General features: G+C 26.9%; 1 protein-coding gene across 2 annotated transcripts; it reads right to left on the bottom strand.

The window, feature by feature from the left end:
- Positions 1–3,176: 3,176 nt before the first annotated feature.
- On the bottom strand, positions 3,177–20,451 carry LOC105189797 (serine/threonine-protein kinase SIK3). Of its 2 annotated transcripts, XM_011152126.3 has the most exons (13): positions 20,240–20,392; positions 18,567–18,863; positions 18,264–18,434; positions 18,014–18,137; positions 17,137–17,257; positions 16,797–17,037; positions 14,253–14,568; positions 13,676–13,809; positions 10,625–10,787; positions 9,289–9,423; positions 5,856–6,077; positions 5,076–5,272; positions 3,177–3,916 (listed from the first exon to the last, which is right to left on the bottom strand). In XM_011152126.3, exons 1-13 carry the CDS (start codon positions 20,390–20,392, stop codon positions 3,413–3,415), a joined length of 2,778 nt encoding a protein of 925 aa, XP_011150428.1. In that variant the 3' UTR covers positions 3,177–3,412. The 2 variants fall into 2 exon arrangements, with proteins under 2 accessions (XP_011150428.1, XP_011150429.1); XM_011152127.3 differs by lacking the exon at positions 9,289–9,423 and having other exon boundaries at positions 20,240–20,451.
- Positions 20,452–20,739: the final 288 nt, after the last annotated feature.

The raw sequence follows: 20,739 nt of genomic DNA, 5'->3' as shown, positions 1-20,739 counted from the left end.
GACAGAAAATCAATAGGTGAAGATTGGACAGAAGAGTGATTCCCAAGGCAACGAGAGACAAGAATCGCATATAAATCTTCATTCGTGACAAACGTCTAACGAACAATATTGAGCTGCATTTCCTATTTCTTTCACTGCTTTTGTCCTTTCATTTGTTAAACCAAGTCTGCGGCGGGTTACATTTTTGGGCCGATTTTTCTTATTGCCATTCCCATTCCTCTCGTTTCGTAGCATAAAACTGCTGGCGGAGACATAAAACTCTCGGACTCAGAAACAATATTAACTGAAAATCGTACAGAGTTTTGACGCATTAAAGCGTCGCATAATTTTCAGCGATATCATCCCTGAATTCGAGCATCTTACATCTTCGTGAACAGTCTGTGTGCTACGAAATGAAGGATAGCAGCAAGGGGAAAATTAGCCAAAAACTCTGTAATCCGACCGCAGACCTGTATTAAACATTCCCTAATTATCACTTCGTTTACTTTATTATTCGCGGGCGTGAAAATAAATTTAGTGCAACGATATGATATATTTACAAACATATGTCTAATACGGGTAGTCCCAATCAAAAGGTCATATATCAAAGCGCGAAAAACGATTATATTTTGATGAATTTTTAAATATTACGTAAATTTGATTGATATTCTCTTGCGACAATGTCAAAATTATATACCATAAATTATATTTATGAACATTTAGCACGCAAATTTGTCGAGCTTCTTCGTGTTGTTTTAACTAGTACCTTTCTAATAGTATTGTCACGGACCAATTACCTTAAAACAATTGGCGTGAACGGGAAGTTAGTTGAGATACGCTTGGCGATGAATGTGTTAAAAATTAAACATTTAGTATGTTTTATATTTAAAAATGAATTATAGAAAGGAGATACAATATAAACATATGTATTAACAAAAAAGCAAATAGGGCGTTGAGATGCATTCAACATTGCTAGAGAAACAAGTTCAAAATATAATCACTGGGATTTAAAACCTTACTTCTTATTTTATATTTGCGAGTTTTACAATCGATATCTTACATAGGCTCGTATTAGTTTTTTGGAGAATCTATCGTTAATAATTTTAATTAATTTATTTTAATACGACTCAAACGCGTCAAAAGCTTTTGAATTTCAATGAATATTATTTTGAATTACTTATTTTTCTAACAATGTTGGGTGCGTCGTGACGTCCTACTCACTCATTTTATTTAACATTTAACATTTATCATGTAACTTTTCACTTTCAATTAGCGTAATGTTCTGATATCACTTTTCTTTCTTTTTAATCGGACATAACATTTTTAAATCTAAAATGTTTTTGCCTTCGACACCATTCTTTTACTTAACTTTTTAATAACATTACTGTTAACTTTCATACATTTTCGAGTACGATAAATGAATGATTGTTACATATTTTTAATAAGTTTCGGGATAATGGTAGTACATGTATACCGAATTTTTCTTTACTCGTTTTTTGGTGTTATAGTAATATCGTAATAAAATCTAGTTTTTAAATGATAACGCGAGAAAAAATCTGGAATAAAGAATGTATATATTTACGTTGTATGAATACGTAAATTTTATAGTGTTTTTTTTTTATAAAATTTGTTTCTTCTTTTTATAGGTTACATCACTATATTAAAAAATGTCGGCCCATTAAAAAAAAAGCTGACTTTGAAATACTATAAATTATAATCTCAAAAAAAAACCGCGCGCGCGCGCACCTGTGTATGTGTATATGTGTGTGTGGCTGGTTCATCAAAATATTTATTAATATGTTTAAATTGAATAATTTCCTTCTTAAAATGTTTTTATATCATAAAAAAGAACAAAGATATTCAAGATGCTCGAATTGCAAAGACACTTTGTATGTGTTGTATACGAAAATTGTTCTCATTCTACTTTTGTTAATAATTTTTTATAAACAATAATGTCTAAAATATTTTGAATATTACTCAAAATAATGTTTTTGATAATATGCAAAGGTTAAGGATATTGAAATTGGGTTCACTAGTAAATATAATTATCAAATATGAATAATGAAAAAATATAAAAAAATTTAAATATAAATAAAGGAAAACAAACTTTTTTGGTATAGTGGATACACTATAACAAAATTTCGTCTCATACAGTAACGGTTCATTCTACGTAGCACGATACGGTATTAAAATCATATCCATCAATTAAAAATACACATTTTACATATACTGTCATTATATCGAAATCATTGCACATGTATTTCTTATATGAGATATTTTCAGCAAAAATGTTATCACTCGTATCTTATATATATTTTGCAACTTCTGTATGTTAACATATTTTTTCATAATATGTGATTTAATTTATTTTATATACACATTGCAATTCAATGTGCATATTCTTTCCATTTATATTTTATCCATTTATCGCGAATCTCGAACTACGTCGTTTCAACATGACTATTTACAAGAAAATTATTTTACATTTATCTATTCACGCTGCAAATTGTACGTGGCACAAGGAAAGAGGAAACTATGCTTATACTCGTCCAGTATAAATAATCTTATTTCCGAGTAAAATTAATCCTTTGCGGTCTCAAGCAGAGATATTCCTGGTAAAGTTATTATATCATAATTTGATAATATATTTAAAAATATTATATTTCATTAATATGCAAAAATTTACTTACTAGAATTTTATTTATTACTGTTTTTTACATCAAAAATTAACTGGATGCGCATTACTTATTTGCCGCGCAAAAATAACCAAACCAAGCGACTCGACACTGCAAAGGATTAAACTAACTTAATTGTATTTTAATCGATGATACAAATAAGAAAATTTATAAATTGATCTACCTATACATATATATCTAACATTGAGAATATGTTTGATGAAAAGGAACCTTGCGAAGGTACGATAGGAAATAATAATAGCATTCGCAATGATTATGTACATCTAACAAATGCGAGCAGAATGCATGTACATCCAGTGCATCTGCATTAGATACTATTATTAATCCCTATTATATATCAATGAACAAATTTTTATTGAATGTTTTCTTTGTCGTGCTTAATATCCATATTAAGCAAAAACAAAGAGAATGAAACGTACTACGATGTTACTGAGGATTATTAAACATGCATATAATGAATATTTTTAGAAGATACGAATATATTAATATATTCATACTTATGTTATAAACAAGAGATGACTGTTATATCTTACTTCTTTCAAAGTAAATATTAAAAAAGATGTAGTACATCGAATGTGTTATACATATGAATGCGATATGAAGGATGACAATTTTAAAATACCGTTTGCGTATATGTAGCGTGTATATGCAATACTGTGATGAACGGTGTATGTTACACTAGGAATGTGTGTAAAACATAATATATAAAATAGTGTTATATTATATGCTGGTTGTCGTCAAACAGTAATACATGAAATCAACTGCTGACAAAGTTGACTGTATTGCAATTGGTCCCCGCTAATCCTACGCATTTTTATTCCCTTAACTTCTCTTTCTTCGGATTCGCATACTCTAAGTTCAATTTGTACACCACCCGGATATTCTAAACTAAGTCCACTGCCTTCCACTTCTTCCCTTGAAAATATGAAACCTTTTGGTGGTGCTCTTGCGTCTATTATTTGTTTAACACGACCTAATATAGCTTCAGAATTTAATCTACTCGATTCATCAGACAAAGTAACTTCGACCTCAGTAGGAACCGTATTAAGTGGTCTACCAATACCACGTGTGATACTAGGTCTCGAAGGATCACACGGTTCTGAAATAATAAAACTCGGGAGAGTGTTGTAATGAGGTAACGCATCTTCAAGCGAATCAGGTGACGGAGATGGGGAAGGTGAACAACTAATTAGTGTTACTTGTTCTCCAAGAACATCTGTCACTGAGATTTGTGGCGGTACCTAGAAATAAATTTTTATTAAGCATTGCAAATATATGACAACATTAGTACATAAATTATCTTATATATCCTATATCTTTTTTATTTTAAAGGACAAATAATATTGGTATTCTTATTAGTGACGATACAAAAAATAAGAATATTAACCCTTAATAGTCTTAAGGGCCAGAGCACAGACTTCTGCATAACGCATAATACACAACGCATAAGAGAATCAACCAATCAGAGTTCTTCATTTCTGTCCTGAGGAGGGAAATGAAGAAAACTAATTGGTTTATTCTCTTGTGTTATATATTATGCGTTATGCAGAAGTCTGTGCTCTGGTCCTATGTCTTGATATCCTTAGCAAAACTGCTAATGTTTTAATTTGATTATAAAATATGATATAAAATATTTTATATAAAATATGATATAAAATATTTTTTTATTAATATGCAAACATTTTTTATGGAAAATTAATTTCTTTTTGATATCGAAGATTAAATAATGCATGCAATATTGCTGCGCGAAAATAATAACACTAACGAGAAATACGCCACTAGTGTTTTGAGACTATAAAGGATTAAACATGTTAACCGTGGAATTTTATAAAAATAAAGAATTGTACAGTCTTATTTATTTTAGAAAACGTAACACACACACACACACACACACACACACACACACACACACACACACACACACACACACACACACACACACACGCGCGCGCGCGCGCGCGCGCACACACATACGCATGCACGCACGCACGCACGCGTAGATGAAGTAACAATTATAGCGCAATAATATGCATATAATTATAACTTGTTGAGCATAATTAATAATCCTAATTTCTTTTCATTTTTCCATGTTATTTCACAATATATCTCACATAGAAATCATCATAGAAATTTTGAATATTTTATGCAATTTAAAACAGGAATAGAATATCTTGAATATTTGCATAACACAATTAATGATATTTAACGATATATCGGTATCTTCCTTCAGATTACAGTATATTGAACGATTCATATCAAATATTTACCGAACTAACAAATTTGTATATAATTTTCTGCATGTTTCCTCATAAAATTGTACACTAGCAAGAAATCTATGGTTATATAACAAACTTATTGAATAACGAAGTTTTAATATACATTTAACCAAATGTTACTTACCCTTGATATTTCTACAGGATGTTCTTCTTGTATCATATCCAATGCTGGACTATTACTGGGAGAGTAACTTACGGGGGTAGTAGCAGGTGATCTATGATGCCTGAGTGGACTTAAATCTAAAGGTGTTGCTGGTGGCTGTGCCGGCGTACCATGTACAATACTACCCTGTACTGGCGTTGTAGTTAAACCACTAAGACCTATCATTATTAGACATTATTAGAAAATAACAAAAGTAAATTTACATCAAGCTTGTTCTTTTTAAATGTATTACGCAATAATAATTATAAACATATACTCCTCGAAATATTAATATTTGCATATTATATACAGGATAAAAAATTCTAGACTTCTTAAATATTTAGAAAACTAAGTATTTATGAAACAAATATTCCAGATAAAAATTGCAAAATTTTAAGGGAGACATAAAGTGACAATATTATTGTGGAGTTTAAATGCTTTTTATAAAGTTGTAAGGTGAATTTTTTGAATCATATGGTGTTTTTTTATTTTTTTTAAATACAAATTGATTTTCCGATGATTTTGTGTATAAAGATACTGAAGTAGAATCATCGGAAATATTTCATATTTTATTTGTAATGTAGCAGGGTAAAATATAGAATATCTCGGAAAATATTCGCTTTTCCGCAATCTTTAATACTTTAATATTTTTACATACAGAACAATCTGAGAAATCGAGGAATTATGTTAAGAAATATATTTTCCAAGAAAGAAATTGAATGTATAAAGGAAAACCATATTTTTACGAACAAAAAATAATACCTTGCGTAATTGCTGCTACACCTCTTTCATGTACAGGAGATCCAGGAATACTCGCAGGACTATGTGAAGGAGATGCTAATCGTTGTAATTGTTGATATTCTTGTTGAATAGCTTGGATAGCTGGTCCAGGTGTACCCGATCCTTCTGATGCTCGGCGAACAGGTGAGTATCTTTCAGTAGCAACATGACTGCTGGGCTCCTTATATGAATCCCTATTAGTTACTAAAATTTATATAAAAATTAGATATCCACATACACATTGCAACATGATTTAAAAGAGTATACAATATCTATCATAAGAATTGTTTAAAAGATATATTATAGTATATAAATATATAATAAAAGTAAAGTAAAAAATCAGTATTTGTCTTTTATAAAAATTTAGATAATGCATTATTCTTAATCTGTTCATCCTTTTTTACAAATAAGTTTTAGCTAATAACATTTAGTAGGAGCATTAAACAGCCTTAATATTATCTAATGCTTACGTTTATGTTATCACAGTTTCTCCAACCGTTTTTACAAAATGATTAATTAAAAATAATGTTATCTATATCATTTTGCATGGGATAAAATCGTTCCATTTTAAACTAGAAACATTGTGATGTACTTTGTGAGCGATTAATATGAGATGCTTTGTATATGTATGATAAAGATATTTACTTATTTATAAACATTAAAACTTTTCCACTCAACTTACACAAGCTAATAAAATATAAAATTAATAAAATAATTTCATAGAATACACCAAATGTCTGATAATTAACACAATACTGCTTGTGAGTCGATAGGATGTATAAAATTGGAAAGGGATCTCCCTACCATTGGTGATCCTTATAATTATTGAAATAAAAAATAATTATTCAATATTATACTTGATTTGAGTCTTTTATTGTGGATATGTTTAGTTTATAAAAAATAATAATGGCCTAAGTGGGAAAGCTTTTTCTGCTTTTTAATTCTTTCCTCGGAATTTTCCCAAATTTTAATTAAGCTAATAGACGATTAAGAAAGTTGCTAACGTAGAAAATAAATTCCGTTGAAAGCAGTAAGCAATTTATATTTATAATCCGTCCGTGGTTCTGTAGAATAAAAAATTTTTATTCTTAAGTTGTATTTATAATTTTAATAATGAATATGAATGAATAGGGAATTTTTTTATACAAATTTTATTATTTCCTGAGTCTGCTTCTAATAGGAATTTATCCAGAAATTTAGTGTAATTTTCTTATTTTATTGTATAAATTTGTGACTTCATCTTCTTGTGAGGATAGAAATTATATGAAATTGCATTTAAAATTTTTAATTTCTTGAAATAAAGAATAAAAAAAATAAGGTTCAAGCTTAAATCTCAGATCTTCTCAATGTTGCTGATCTGACAGATGCATAAGAAATTTATGAAAATAGCCAAATAGCCAAAAATGCGTTTTTTTTGAGAACTCAAACTTTTATTTTCTTGGAAATGTGGCGTAATTTTTTTTATATTCGTATTCAGCTTCGACTTGTTACAGAATAAGCTTTATAACAAAATTGTGAGAAATCGCTTAAAATATATTTCAGTATATAGTATTATTAACTATTAACTAGAAATTGGGAAACCTACTCTTTTTTACAGATCAATTTTTACAGATAACAAACATTTCACAGTAATAACGGATGTTTTAACGTTTTGAAATTATTTATCGGGTTTCGAGCATTCAAAAAATTAAACTTTATTTAAGATTATTTTTTGGAAAAAATTTTCAAAGTATAGATTCATAATTAGACATACTTATTAGAAAAATGTAAAAAGAATATTAAAAATACAATGATTGTTCAGAAATATTATACTTAAAATTTTAAACGCATTTTTCTCGAAATTATGTATCCAAAATCGGTATGCAAGATTATTTTTTGGAAAAAATTTTCGAGGTATAGATTTATAATTAGACATACTTATTAAAAATATATAAAAGAATATTAAAAATAGAATGATTGTTCAGAAATATTATACTTAAAATTTTAAACGCATTTTTCTCGAAATTATGTTTCCAAAATCGGTATGCAAGATTTTTCAGATTGTTAAATCGACTAGACTTCAAACTTTTCATATATTTTCAATATATATATATACATCAAATATATATATCTCGAACTGCACAAGAAAGAATTAAAATTAATACAATGGTGTTGGTAAAATAAAAGATGCATTTTTTTGTCAAAGAAACAACCTTTCACATAATGAAAAAGTACTAAATTTCAAAATTAAAAAGAAATTAAATGCATGGCGCTTTTTTTAATGATTTTCTTCTGTTTTTTGATAAATACTATGTTTGGATATCTTGATATTTTTCTAAATCTATTTTTGTGTAAAATAAGATTTTGGAAATACATATACAAGTTATTGTTTCTTACATGTTTTTTTATGAGGTCTTTTTAATTAAACATATTTTAGTTAAATATGTTCATAGGTTAAATGTATTCCAATTAATAAACATAAAATAAAAAAATGAGGACAATTAAGGACCAGAGTTACTTTGAGCTACACATAGAATGTTCTGCGTTGATTTTTGCACATTTTCTTTTGTATTACTGTTTATTTTGTCCTGCGTTTCTTTCTACTATATTTTATCTTTGTTTCAACATATTGTGTTTTCTAACTTTTCTTTCTTGAGACTATGGTAAATGTTTTCTTTCCACTTATTCCTCTTTCTCTTTCTTAACTTTTTTGAACATCTGTATTGTTCTGTAGTTTATAACTTCTATAGGTTTGAAATGTTCATTCTCTATTTAGTGTATTCTTATGTTTATAATAGCTGCGGCATTATTACAATTCTATAAGTTTGTAAATGTTTTTAATGCAATAGTAAACGGCATTTTAGTTTGGCAATTTGGAAAACTGCCATAGGTTCCAGAAATATAAAACTACAATGAAGATCAATCTCATGAAGTAGCAACATTCAATTCAGTTCAGTTTGATTAAAGCTATTTTCATTTGTTAATTGTTTTTATGACTTGCTTCAAATTTTAACTTTCATCTGTGGTATTTTACTTGCAATATTATCCTAACTTCTTTTCATATCATTTGTATCAATTATATTTATCATTGTATTATTTTATATTGATCATTGAAAAAGATTTCATTAAAGGACCGAAACGTACGTTTGGTTTTAACAAATATTGTATTATAAATTTTTCTCATATTATCAATCTGTAATTATGTAAATTCTTTATGCACCATTTTAATGCCTGCAATAATGTCTTTAATTGCCCTTTCTTTCTCATTCTATATTTCCTGATTAGAAGTTGAACGAATCTTCTACTAGAAATTTTAGTATTCTAGTTTTAAGATATTTTATTACATACAACTTTTCATGTTTTTACGTATATAACTAATCATAATCATTATTCAAAATAAAAAAACTGACAAATTAACAAAAATACAAAAGATTACCGGTACTAGTATGATATAATGAAGATTTCCTGTGGTGTGGAAGTGGTCCTCTAAGGTGAGTCGGTAACAGCCGTGGCGGTAGATAAGCTCTATTCATCCTAGCTTCTACCTCCATTACCAGTTCTTGGTTTATAACTACATGCATATTACCAACCAACGAAGAACGAAGTGCAGTGGACACAAAAAACATGCAAAACCAAAAAGAAAACTGAATAAAACAGTATATAAATGTTAAAAAAAGAAAATGAGGATTTAGATATAATAAAAAGGGATTATAACATAAATGTAAAAAAGCTTGCAAATTTAATCAAATAAATATTAAATTGAAAAACGCGGTATGATGTCTCGACGTTAAATATATATCATAATATTCGTATTGTGTATTACTATGTTCATATATTATATCAAAGCGAAAATAGCGATAGTTAAATAAAATATGAAAGCTTATAAATATTTATGTAAAATATGAGTGATACATTTTTTTATATTAAAGTGTATTATTATTTGTTTAAAAAATATATAAACAGCAAAACAATAAAATTATAGCAATATGCATTGAATATTAAAGCTTTTAGGTATTCGTTGCAGCTATCTTGATTTATGATGTCAGAAGCGAGAAAATATAGACGAGAAACTTCCTACAAAGTACGTCGAAATAAGAAAATATAAAAAAAATATAAAAAATAACAATCGACTAAGTATATTTACAAAATACTACTTTCCTTTTATTCTAATAATCAATCTGTGTCATGTTAATTTTACGGTAATTTATTGATTGTTAAAGCGAAAGGAAAGTATTCAGAGTATTTCATAAATGTGCTTAATTAATTGCAAGTCTCATTTTTTGAACATATTCCTTTATTTTAATGTACTTTGCAGAAGTTTTAAGCATACCTTTTCTCGCTTCTGATAAATTCATAAATCAAGATGGCCGCGACGTGTATCCACAAGCCTTAAATTAGCCAAAGCATGAAGTTTTTATATCACCGAAAACATTTAGAACAAAATATTAATATTAAAATGTTACACATTTACTGAGTCAAACCAAAATTACAGTTTATATCTTTAATTAAGGTACTTAATTAGCATAAAAATCGTTATATTTGATAATAAAAATTTGGAGTTTTTGCATATTCGACTGATACATACTATACTATGATGATAAAATTATCAATAAATAAAGTATTAAATATATTAAATATATAAAAGTGTAAATATTACATAAGAAGCACTTTACAAACATGTACATATATATATAAATCATGCGACTCTAATCATTAATCGCAGAAAAGAAAAGGACATAATTGGCATAATTCAAACATTGAATACGTTATACCTGGCCGCTGCATAACAGTGCTAAGACCAGTTCTTCTTCTTCTGTCGCTATTTCCACTATTACTGCTGCTATTGTTACTGTTTCCATCTCCACTCGCATTACTGACACCAACGCTTAATGACTGAGCACAACATTGTACTAGTCCTGAACTACCACTCTGTAACTATATATGTACTTTTTTAAACATTTCAAACATTTTTGATATATATATATATAGAGAGTGTTCTAAAAATTATATGTTATTTTCTAATAAATGACTCTAATAAATCACTAATAAATCAACTTGTATTTCCACTAAAGTTTAAAACTAATTTTATACTAAAATAAAGATTATTATTCATTATATATATATATAAAATAGATATATTTAAAAAATTATAATTATATCATTATAATCATATTCGTGATATATTTCATTTTTAAATAATTTCTTCATATTTTCTTATATTTCAATAATTTATAGTTTCGTGCTTTCTATATAGCACTTATATAAAATATTCAGTACTTTTCATATTAATACTCCGTAGCGTTCTTGTATCCGTTATTTTATGTTTATATATATAGGATATCTGATATGATATGTATGTCCACTTGTGTGTAGATAGAATTTATTAAATCAAATAAAAATAACTAACTAAATAACTAAATAAAAATAATTAAATAAATAACTAAATAAAAAGCTCCCTTACTATTTTGCAAACTATATAAATTTTCAAGTTATTAATTAAAGATAATTAGCGAATATATGCTCGTAATACTCTATAGGTAAAATCTTATCCAAGATATCTGAATCTGAATTGACAATTTCTTTGTAACAACATAATATTGAATAATAGAATTATGCATTACAACCCCTATATAAGGAATGTAAAAATAAAAATTATTAGTAGATGAGGATATGATTGATTTTAAATGATTTTCATAACTAAACAGCCTATATTCTCAACAAATATCAACGTAATACTTTTGAAAGGTCTCAATTGACAAAACACAAACATACATTCATATTTTGGAAACTTTAAGGATATTGATCCTTTTAACGAGAAAAGGTAAGTTAATTAAAACGTGTAATAGAATAAGCTTTGCAGGCATGATGACATTAAAAAGGTCTTCGACTTGCTAATTTCTTAGCCACGGAAGATATAAGCATGCTCTTCAGTTTCACATGCCATACTCGCATACTCTGTCTCATTGCCAGCTGATGTTTACCGTTATTTTTATTTTATATTAAGTGTGCAAACTAATCCGATACTTCTATGTTTGGCGCTTTATGTGAACTGAACATTAAACATAAAACATACTTGAAGAGACTGGCACATGTAAATAAAAACTATAAGCAAAGGAGAATAACATATAATATATGTGAAATTACGGTAGCAAAGACTATTATTCACTGTCAATATAATTCAATATAAAATTGCAAAAATTTAAAGTAATATATCTTAGGAACTATGTGTGATTCCCACGTGATTCAAAATATAGATGACTTAGAGAATTCCACTTTTCATAATATATATATATATCTATCATGATAAAAGTACTTTGTAATGTAATTCTTTGTGAATAATCCCCATATCTTTTTCTTTCAACGTATTTTGCAAACATTTTGAGCGTATATTTTTTTGCTCTAGCGTTATAAATTAAGAGATTTACGACAAAAGATCAAGAGTCTTGATATGTCATCTTTATTTGAATAAATAATAGGATTAAATTATCGACATAAGAATATATAGACAAAACTTTTGAGAAAAACAGCTGAGATTGCTAAGATGAAAAGGACTGAAGGCATTTCGGTTAGTTTCGTGACGTTCTTCAAATATATTCAGTTATCTTGTTTAAACATTATGTTGGTTTATATTTATATTATATTGATAAATATAATATTCTTAATAAACTAAAGTCATATTTTTGAAAATATTGTCATGTAGTAAAAAGAACCTGTCACATCTGCCCAATATCGATAATGCGAATAATATATTTTATCTATGTTCTACAAGACAAAATAAATATTTTTTATCATATTCACAGCAGTTTTGTATATTATTTATATCTGAAATATCATAAAACATGCAGTAGAATACAGTAATATATACAATTATATCCTGATGTTTATACCAATATTACTTTTTCCTAAATATATGTTACACGTTTACAAGGTAACTTAATATCCACGGAGTGGACTGTACTAAAAGCAGTTTTGAAAATAGTGCTCCATAAAATAGTGCTTAAATAATATTTAAATAAAAACAATTTAATGAATCGATAATGCAAAAAACTATATGTCTAACATAATTATAATATTTTCGAAATAGATATCGTACTGAATTTACACAAAACCTAAAACACTAATTCATAAATTTTTAATTATTTTCATTCAATAATTATTCACCTAATAACATTAATTGAATTTATTTATTTAATAACTGTTATTTAGCAATTATATAGAAGAAAAATTTTGCTTCTTTTGATACAGAGAGTTATATAGTACACTCCGTGTATATAAAATCTAGAACACCCTGTATATTCTGATATTAGTAGATAATAGAGATGTGCGAATCAAGAATTTTTATGTCGAATCGAATCTAATTTTTTAAATTCGAATTCGAATCGAATCTATAAAATTTCGTTCGAATTCGAATCGAATCGAATGAAATCGCATCGAATCATTAAAAAATTTAACATGACTATTAAACATACAAATAATGATGGAAGATTTTAATAAAAGGGAATATTGATATTGTACTAACATCTTTAAGTAAAACATATATTTAAATATTTAAAGTAATTTATAATTAAGTTATTAATTAAAAGTTATTAAGTTAAGCTAATTACAAGTTAAGAGTTCAAACATACAAGCCCAGATGGCCCGTTTTGTAGCTGATGCGCGCAAACCCTAATATATTTTTGATTCGTATTCGTATCTTCGCGATTCGAAATTTTCGAATTATTCGGATTCGAACCGAATCGAATTACATTAGATTTGATTTGATTCGATTTGAATTCGAATAGTTCGCACATCTTTAGTAGATAGAATTTCTATAATATACTTACAGATTGCAATTGTTCCCTGCTGCCAGGTTGACTCCAGCCGCTATCTTCATCGTTATTGGTATTATTACTATGTTGTTGATGAAATATGTGAAGGTTTGCCCCACCATCTGAAGCTCTTCTACCAAAACCTCCAGCTGTAAATATAGATGTAATAATGTAAAAAAATAATATGTACCAAAATACAATAAATTTTTTAATAACTTAATGTAGCGAATAAACAACATGTCAATATTTGCAAATTCGTGGTATTACATTTATATCAATTTTATAGAGAAAATTATAATTAATAATATAAAAAAATATTTTACATTAATTCAAGATTAAGATATAGATCAATTAACATTCAATTTATAATATAAACAAATTAATTTTGGATAGTTATAATGTTACAAGATCTAGACGCATAATTGTTTTTATTAATGAAATAACAAAACTAAGTTAAATTTCATTTTATATTTCTATCATCTTTGCTAACAAAATAATTATTTTTTATTAATAAGAATTATTTGTTAACAAAAATTTATTAGTTATTAAAAAAATTTAATTATTATAACTTTTTATATAAAAAGTAACTTACTGACACCCATTACAGGAGGTGGTTTCAATAAATGTTGATCTTTTATTTGGAAATTTTGAGGTGGTTGATGTTGAACTAATGGAAGATTCAATGGTAAATTCGTATGTGGTAAAACTTGCGGGTCCATGTTGCAATGAGGAATAGGAAGAGGCCGTAAAGTTTGATATCCTGACATGTGATTATAAGGATATGATGTAGGAGGCTGATGCGCTGCATCACCAGGTCCAACTGTGTGTCTTCTTGTTGTATGATACGGTGTTCCAGATGGCAAGTAAAGACTACTTCTTTCTTCCGTTTCTGCTTCAGTTTCGCCAAACTATACATACGTACATATATATATATATATATATTATACACACACACGCACACACATACACACATATATATACATACATATACACATGCGCATGTTTTATTTTAATTTTTCCATGTACGTATTTCCGAATCTAGTAGTTGTTAAAAATATGTTGAAGTTGAAAGTTATTTTGTTTCAAAGAAGTAACTTTAAAATGTCCGTTAATACAAAATTTTATTAGACGATTTCCAATTTCAAAAACACTATAATTTCTCGAACAAAACTATGCACTCTTGTTATATAAATCGATTCAATTGGTTATTTTGCATATAAAAATATTGAGGTACGATTATTGAAAAAATAAATATCTTTTAAGATATTCCAAATTATATAAATATTCTAAATTAAATAAATATCTTTTAAGATATTCCAAATTATATTGATAACTTTTGGTATAAAATATGAAAAGTTGCATTATCTAATAATCATCATAAAGTGAGATCATACAGGATGAAGATTTTATAAGAATATGAATATTCTTATAAAATCTTATCATATTTTATATTCAAAAGTATCAAGATAAAATATAAAATATTTCAGAAAATAATTTTTGGATGGTTTTATTCTAATATTTTTACATGCAGAATGATAAATAAAATCTATTCTAGAAAATAGAATATTCTAGAATGATAAATAAAATCTAATCTAGAAAAGCGCTTTAAAAAATTTTTTGTAACCTTAAAATATCAGACGCAACTTTATTTAAAAATAAATTTATGTTATAACTCTAAGATAATTTTTTTTTAAACAGAATAACTTTCACACCAAACAGTTTTTTTCAAGAACCAATAGTTTGAAAATCTAAAGTTATATTATTTTTCAATATATAAAAGATATAAAGTTCTACAAATGTAATCCATTATCAAATTTATATTCATTCTACTTCATAGGTTATTCGATGTACATTATGAAATAATGTAAAATTTAAATATTACAACAAATTTTATAACTAAAAAAAGTCGATTTATTTTTACTTGAAAAATATAAAACTTAGAAATTATATATAAAACTCATAGAAGTAAACAAAACTTGGTTATATTATGGTTATATTAAAACTTGATATTATATGACTGCTGTTAAATATTATTTAATATTTTCTTCCAAATATCTTTCTATAACTTTGATATTAAGCAACGATGTGAATTATTTGAATCATGTAAAACTGGTTGAAAAAATCAAATAGTTTTAGTCTATTTTATAGAATTTGTTTCTATATTTTGTAACTTTATTAGTATTTTCTAAAATTCTTCTAATTTTATGGGAGATTTTATCTATTATAATAATAAAAATACTACAATAGAAAAATATTAAAATCAGTGAACGAATCATAATGGGTTTAATTATGATATTCTTAGCCATAAAGGATTTTAAGCAGATAATTATATAAGATTTTACTAATTATATAATAATTTTGGAATTTAATGTCACGGAAAAGATAGCACAAGATAGGATTCTCTAATAATTTCAATGATTTATAAGTTTACAATGTTTAAATTACATAAACTGTGTAATAAACTGAAAAAAATGTACTTTATAATTATAACCATGATTGTTTGTTATGTCTCCTGTATATTTTCAAAACCAAACATGTTAATATATCAAAATATAGAAACAAATTCTATAAAATAGACTAAAACTATTTGATTTTTTCAACCAGTTTTACATGATTCAAATAATTCACATCGTTGCTTAATATCAAAGTTATAGAAAGATATTTGGAAGAAAATATTAAATAATATTTAACAGCAGTCATATAATATCAAGTTTTAATATAACCATAATATAACCAAGTTTTGTTTACTTCTATGAGTTTTATATATAATTTCTAAGTTTTATACTTTTCAAGTAAAAATAAATCGACTTTTTTTAGTTATAAAATTTGTTGTAATATTTAAATAGATACGTCTGTATATAATATAATCCTCGAATAATTTTAATACACTACTATACAATTTTATGCATAAATGTTATGCATAAAAAGAGAATAAACAAGATAACACGTATATGACAAAATATCTTGTTTAATATTATTTTGTTATATGCACTGAATAATAATAAATTATGAATTATCACATCCAAAAATTTTTGTAATCATCACTTTGCTTTCATTTCTTTATTTTAATCTAGGCATGCAAGAAGCATGAGTCAAAAGTACTTTTCTGTTTCTTCTCAAAAAGTAAAATAATTACCTTCTCCAATTGATGAGCACCATCTGGTAAATAATCACCTGGTATACTTTGAATACTAGGCAAATTAGGCATTGTTGGTTCCAATCGGTCAACTAGTAAGTTGTATATAGCTGACACATGATCAAAAGCATTTCCATTGATGGCTTGTAATAATGTATCTGCACTAAGTCCAGGTAATCTTAACATATTTTCTATTACTAATTGATTTAATTGTGGTGGTACGCTCACATCAAGATTGCATCTGAAAAGATACATTTTTTTATGATATAAAGCACAATAAGAGCAATTTGTGCTTAAATGCGTGCACGTGCATGTATATATGTACACGCATAATACACACCCTCCAGGTTCTAACTCCACTACTCCATCTTCACTCATCCATGTATGATCTAAGATTTGTGAAATACTTAAACGTCGCTCTGGTTCTACCACCAACATATGCCTAATTAACTTTTCACAATCTAAGGAAGACAGAAAAAATAAAAATTATTTATATTATATAGACTTTTATATGTATGTGTGTGAACACAAATATATATGGGAAGTGCCTGTGTGCTTGTATATATATATATATATATATATTTTTATGGTCCAGCATCTACATGTTACTTGTTATTGTTAAGAGGGTCATCAACGGACTTGAGACATTACAAATCAGACCTTAGCTACAAAGCTTGTCCTACCACTACTCAGCACTCATATGTTGATATTATTTAATTAATTTCTTAACTATCGTGAAATTTATAAAATGCTATAGAACTTTTTTGTCCATTTTGATACGATTTACCTGCCCACGAGCATTGTGTCAATCAGACATCCTATGCATATGTGTGTACATAACATACAACAGATGTAGGTATGTACATATGGATAGATAGAATATTTGATAATTAATGACACAACGTTTGTATATAAATAGTTCACATTGGATTAAACAGTAAAATTATCTGCTACTTTATAGATTTCGCAATAATTATTGAGGAATTAATTAATGAATTTGAAATAAAATTGGCAAATAAATCCATGGAAAGCAATGAAATAAGCTCTAGATAAATCTCTTCTAGTATGGCTCATATTTGACAATCTTCTGTATTTTTCCATTGCCCAGCTCACTGTTTACTACTGACAGATTAACAAATTCGAGCTATCTTCTATGAGCATATAGCATTGTGCATGTGTGCGCACATGCATATATTATATATAATGCACATACATACCTGCAGACATAAAATATGGTATTCTGAATTTTCCTGAGATAACTACAGATCGTAATAACTGCATTGTAGCTCCATCAAATGGTAGGGCACCACAAACCAATACATATAAGACAACACCAAGACTCTAAAATATTACAAAATATTATGTGTATATATTATATATTTTTAAATAAAATAAAATTTGAAATACACTAGACATCTTCTAAAATAAAAATACATGTTTTTTTTGTAAGAAAGTAATAACACATACCCATACATCAGCTCTTGGACCATCATAATGCTTTCCCTCAAAAATCTCAGGTGCAGCATATGGTGGTGAGCCACACCATGTACTGAGTGGAACACCAGGTGTATATTCATTACTAAATCCAAAGTCAGCAAGTTTTATATTATTGTCTGCATCAAGTAATAAGTTTTCAGCCTAAGAATATTAGAAAAAAGGAAAATAATTATATGTATATATATATATATTATGGAATATAACATTTGTTAATATAATTAATATAATTAAGATTAAGATATTAAATCTTAATATAACACAATGTGATTAAACCTTAAGATCTCGATGAACCACTCTCTGTTGATGTAGATAACGAACTGCAAGCACAATTTGACGAAAAATTCTACGTGCTTCTGGTTCTGGCATTCTACCATTTCGAACAAGATGATCGAATATTTCACCTCCAGGTGCATATTCTGTTACTAGATATATCATTTTTTCTGTTTCCATCACTTGATACAGTCGTATGATATGTGGATGTCGTAATCTTTTCATTATATGTACTTCACGAAAAATTTTTGCTAAGTTTTCTTCGTTTAATTTAGTTTTATCTATTATTTTTATAGCAACCTATAAATTATATAAAAATATTAATAACTACTCAAATATTTTAAAAATAAATATTTCTTAAAAATTTAAATACTTAAAAGTTTTTCACCTATAAACTATCATATAACATGTATGTGTTTGTCTATGTGATATACACATATCAAAGTTAACACAGAAGTAAATCTACTATTTAGTATTTTATTCAAACTATAAGCTTTTGTTAAATAGATATTATATTATGAAATCACTAGTTCTAATTAAAAATAAAATGACTTTGATATAATATGCAAAATATTCAATGGTAGAATATATATTTTAGAATTAATACTCAAAACTAGTTGTAACTTGCAATATTATGTTAGACAAAACAGTTGACTAAAATATATCTAAGATTATGAAGAATAGCAAGTTTTATATTTATATATTCATGAAAAATTTATATATCCATGTATATTATTATAAATATTTAAAATCTTTTGATTAACTGTTATTAATTATATAATTATTCTATTACACACATATAAAGACATACATATACACATAGATTATGCGTACTATATCATATTATGTCAGTCATATATACAATATAAACATATATATATATATATGTATATATATGTATATATGTATATACTTACATATGTATATATATACTTGCAAAGTCAACAATATTAGTATGTTAAATTACAGAAATAAATTATAATATTACATCAAATTATCTAATATTTTTCTATTATAAGATGTTTGAAAATATATATTTAATCATACACACACTCACACACACCACACCACACCACACACACACACACACACACACACACACACACACACACACACACACACACACACACACACACACACACATATTTGTATTTATATATATTCAATTATCTATATTATTGTTCATCAGTCTGTTCCCTAATATAACATATTTTAATGAAATACAGTAAAATTTAGATTAAGAATTAAAAATTTAAGTATATTATGTTATAAAAACCAATATATAAAATCAATAGAAAACATATTTCTGACACTATGTACAATGATAAACATGAAGTATAAAAAGATTTATACCATTTAATATTTCATTGCAATTGGTGATATTATTGTTCTTTGTTTTATTTAGAATATTTAATCCACAATTATTACTGAGAAAATTTGAGAAATTTATAATATGCATATTCTACATGTAACAGTAGTTGTTTTTAGTACTAATAGATTAACATATATTTTTTAGATTGCTAATTATTTCAGTATAGTCATAAAATATAATCGTATTAATGCATATTAAAAAAAATAATGTTGAAAAAAGTATTCTTATAACTATCTAAAAGATATTAACGACAAAATGACGGATTTCGTGTTTGCAACTGAAAGACCTTTACGGCGTTTCTTACCTTAGATTTTGTTACAACATGGGTGGCCATTTTAACTACGGCGAAATTTCCTTTGCCGATGGTTTTTTCCAACTCATAATAACCGACACGTATGAGTTTGTTGACAGAAAATTCCTGTGAAACTTCATTGTGCGACGTCGGCGCGGATGCCATTTTTTAATCACTTGTCTCACTCGTGCTCAACTCGTTGCCAATCGCAATACTGACTAGTATAACGTTATCACCGATAGAGGAGCTACAATCGCTTTCAAAAACTGCCATCTACTGGTGAAGCTCAATAACATTAAGGCCATATTCCACTACAGGTTGTGGGCGATTGAAGTAATTAATTAGCCGATCATACTACATGTTAAACAGTCAACTTATACGTGATCTTTTCTCATAACTTTATTAAATGATTTTACAAAAGACGAGTTAAAAATAGATTTAGTCTAAATTATAATTTGCAACCTGACCGACGAACTGCTTTGTTCTGATTGGTAGATTTCCAACATCCAACT

The sequence above is a fragment of the Harpegnathos saltator genome, unplaced genomic scaffold (genome assembly GCF_003227715.2).
Source record: "Harpegnathos saltator strain DR-91 unplaced genomic scaffold, Hsal_v8.6 scaffold176, whole genome shotgun sequence".
Lineage (NCBI taxonomy): Eukaryota > Metazoa > Arthropoda > Insecta > Hymenoptera > Formicidae > Harpegnathos > Harpegnathos saltator.
This window is presented reverse-complemented; position numbering and strand designations above follow the sequence as displayed.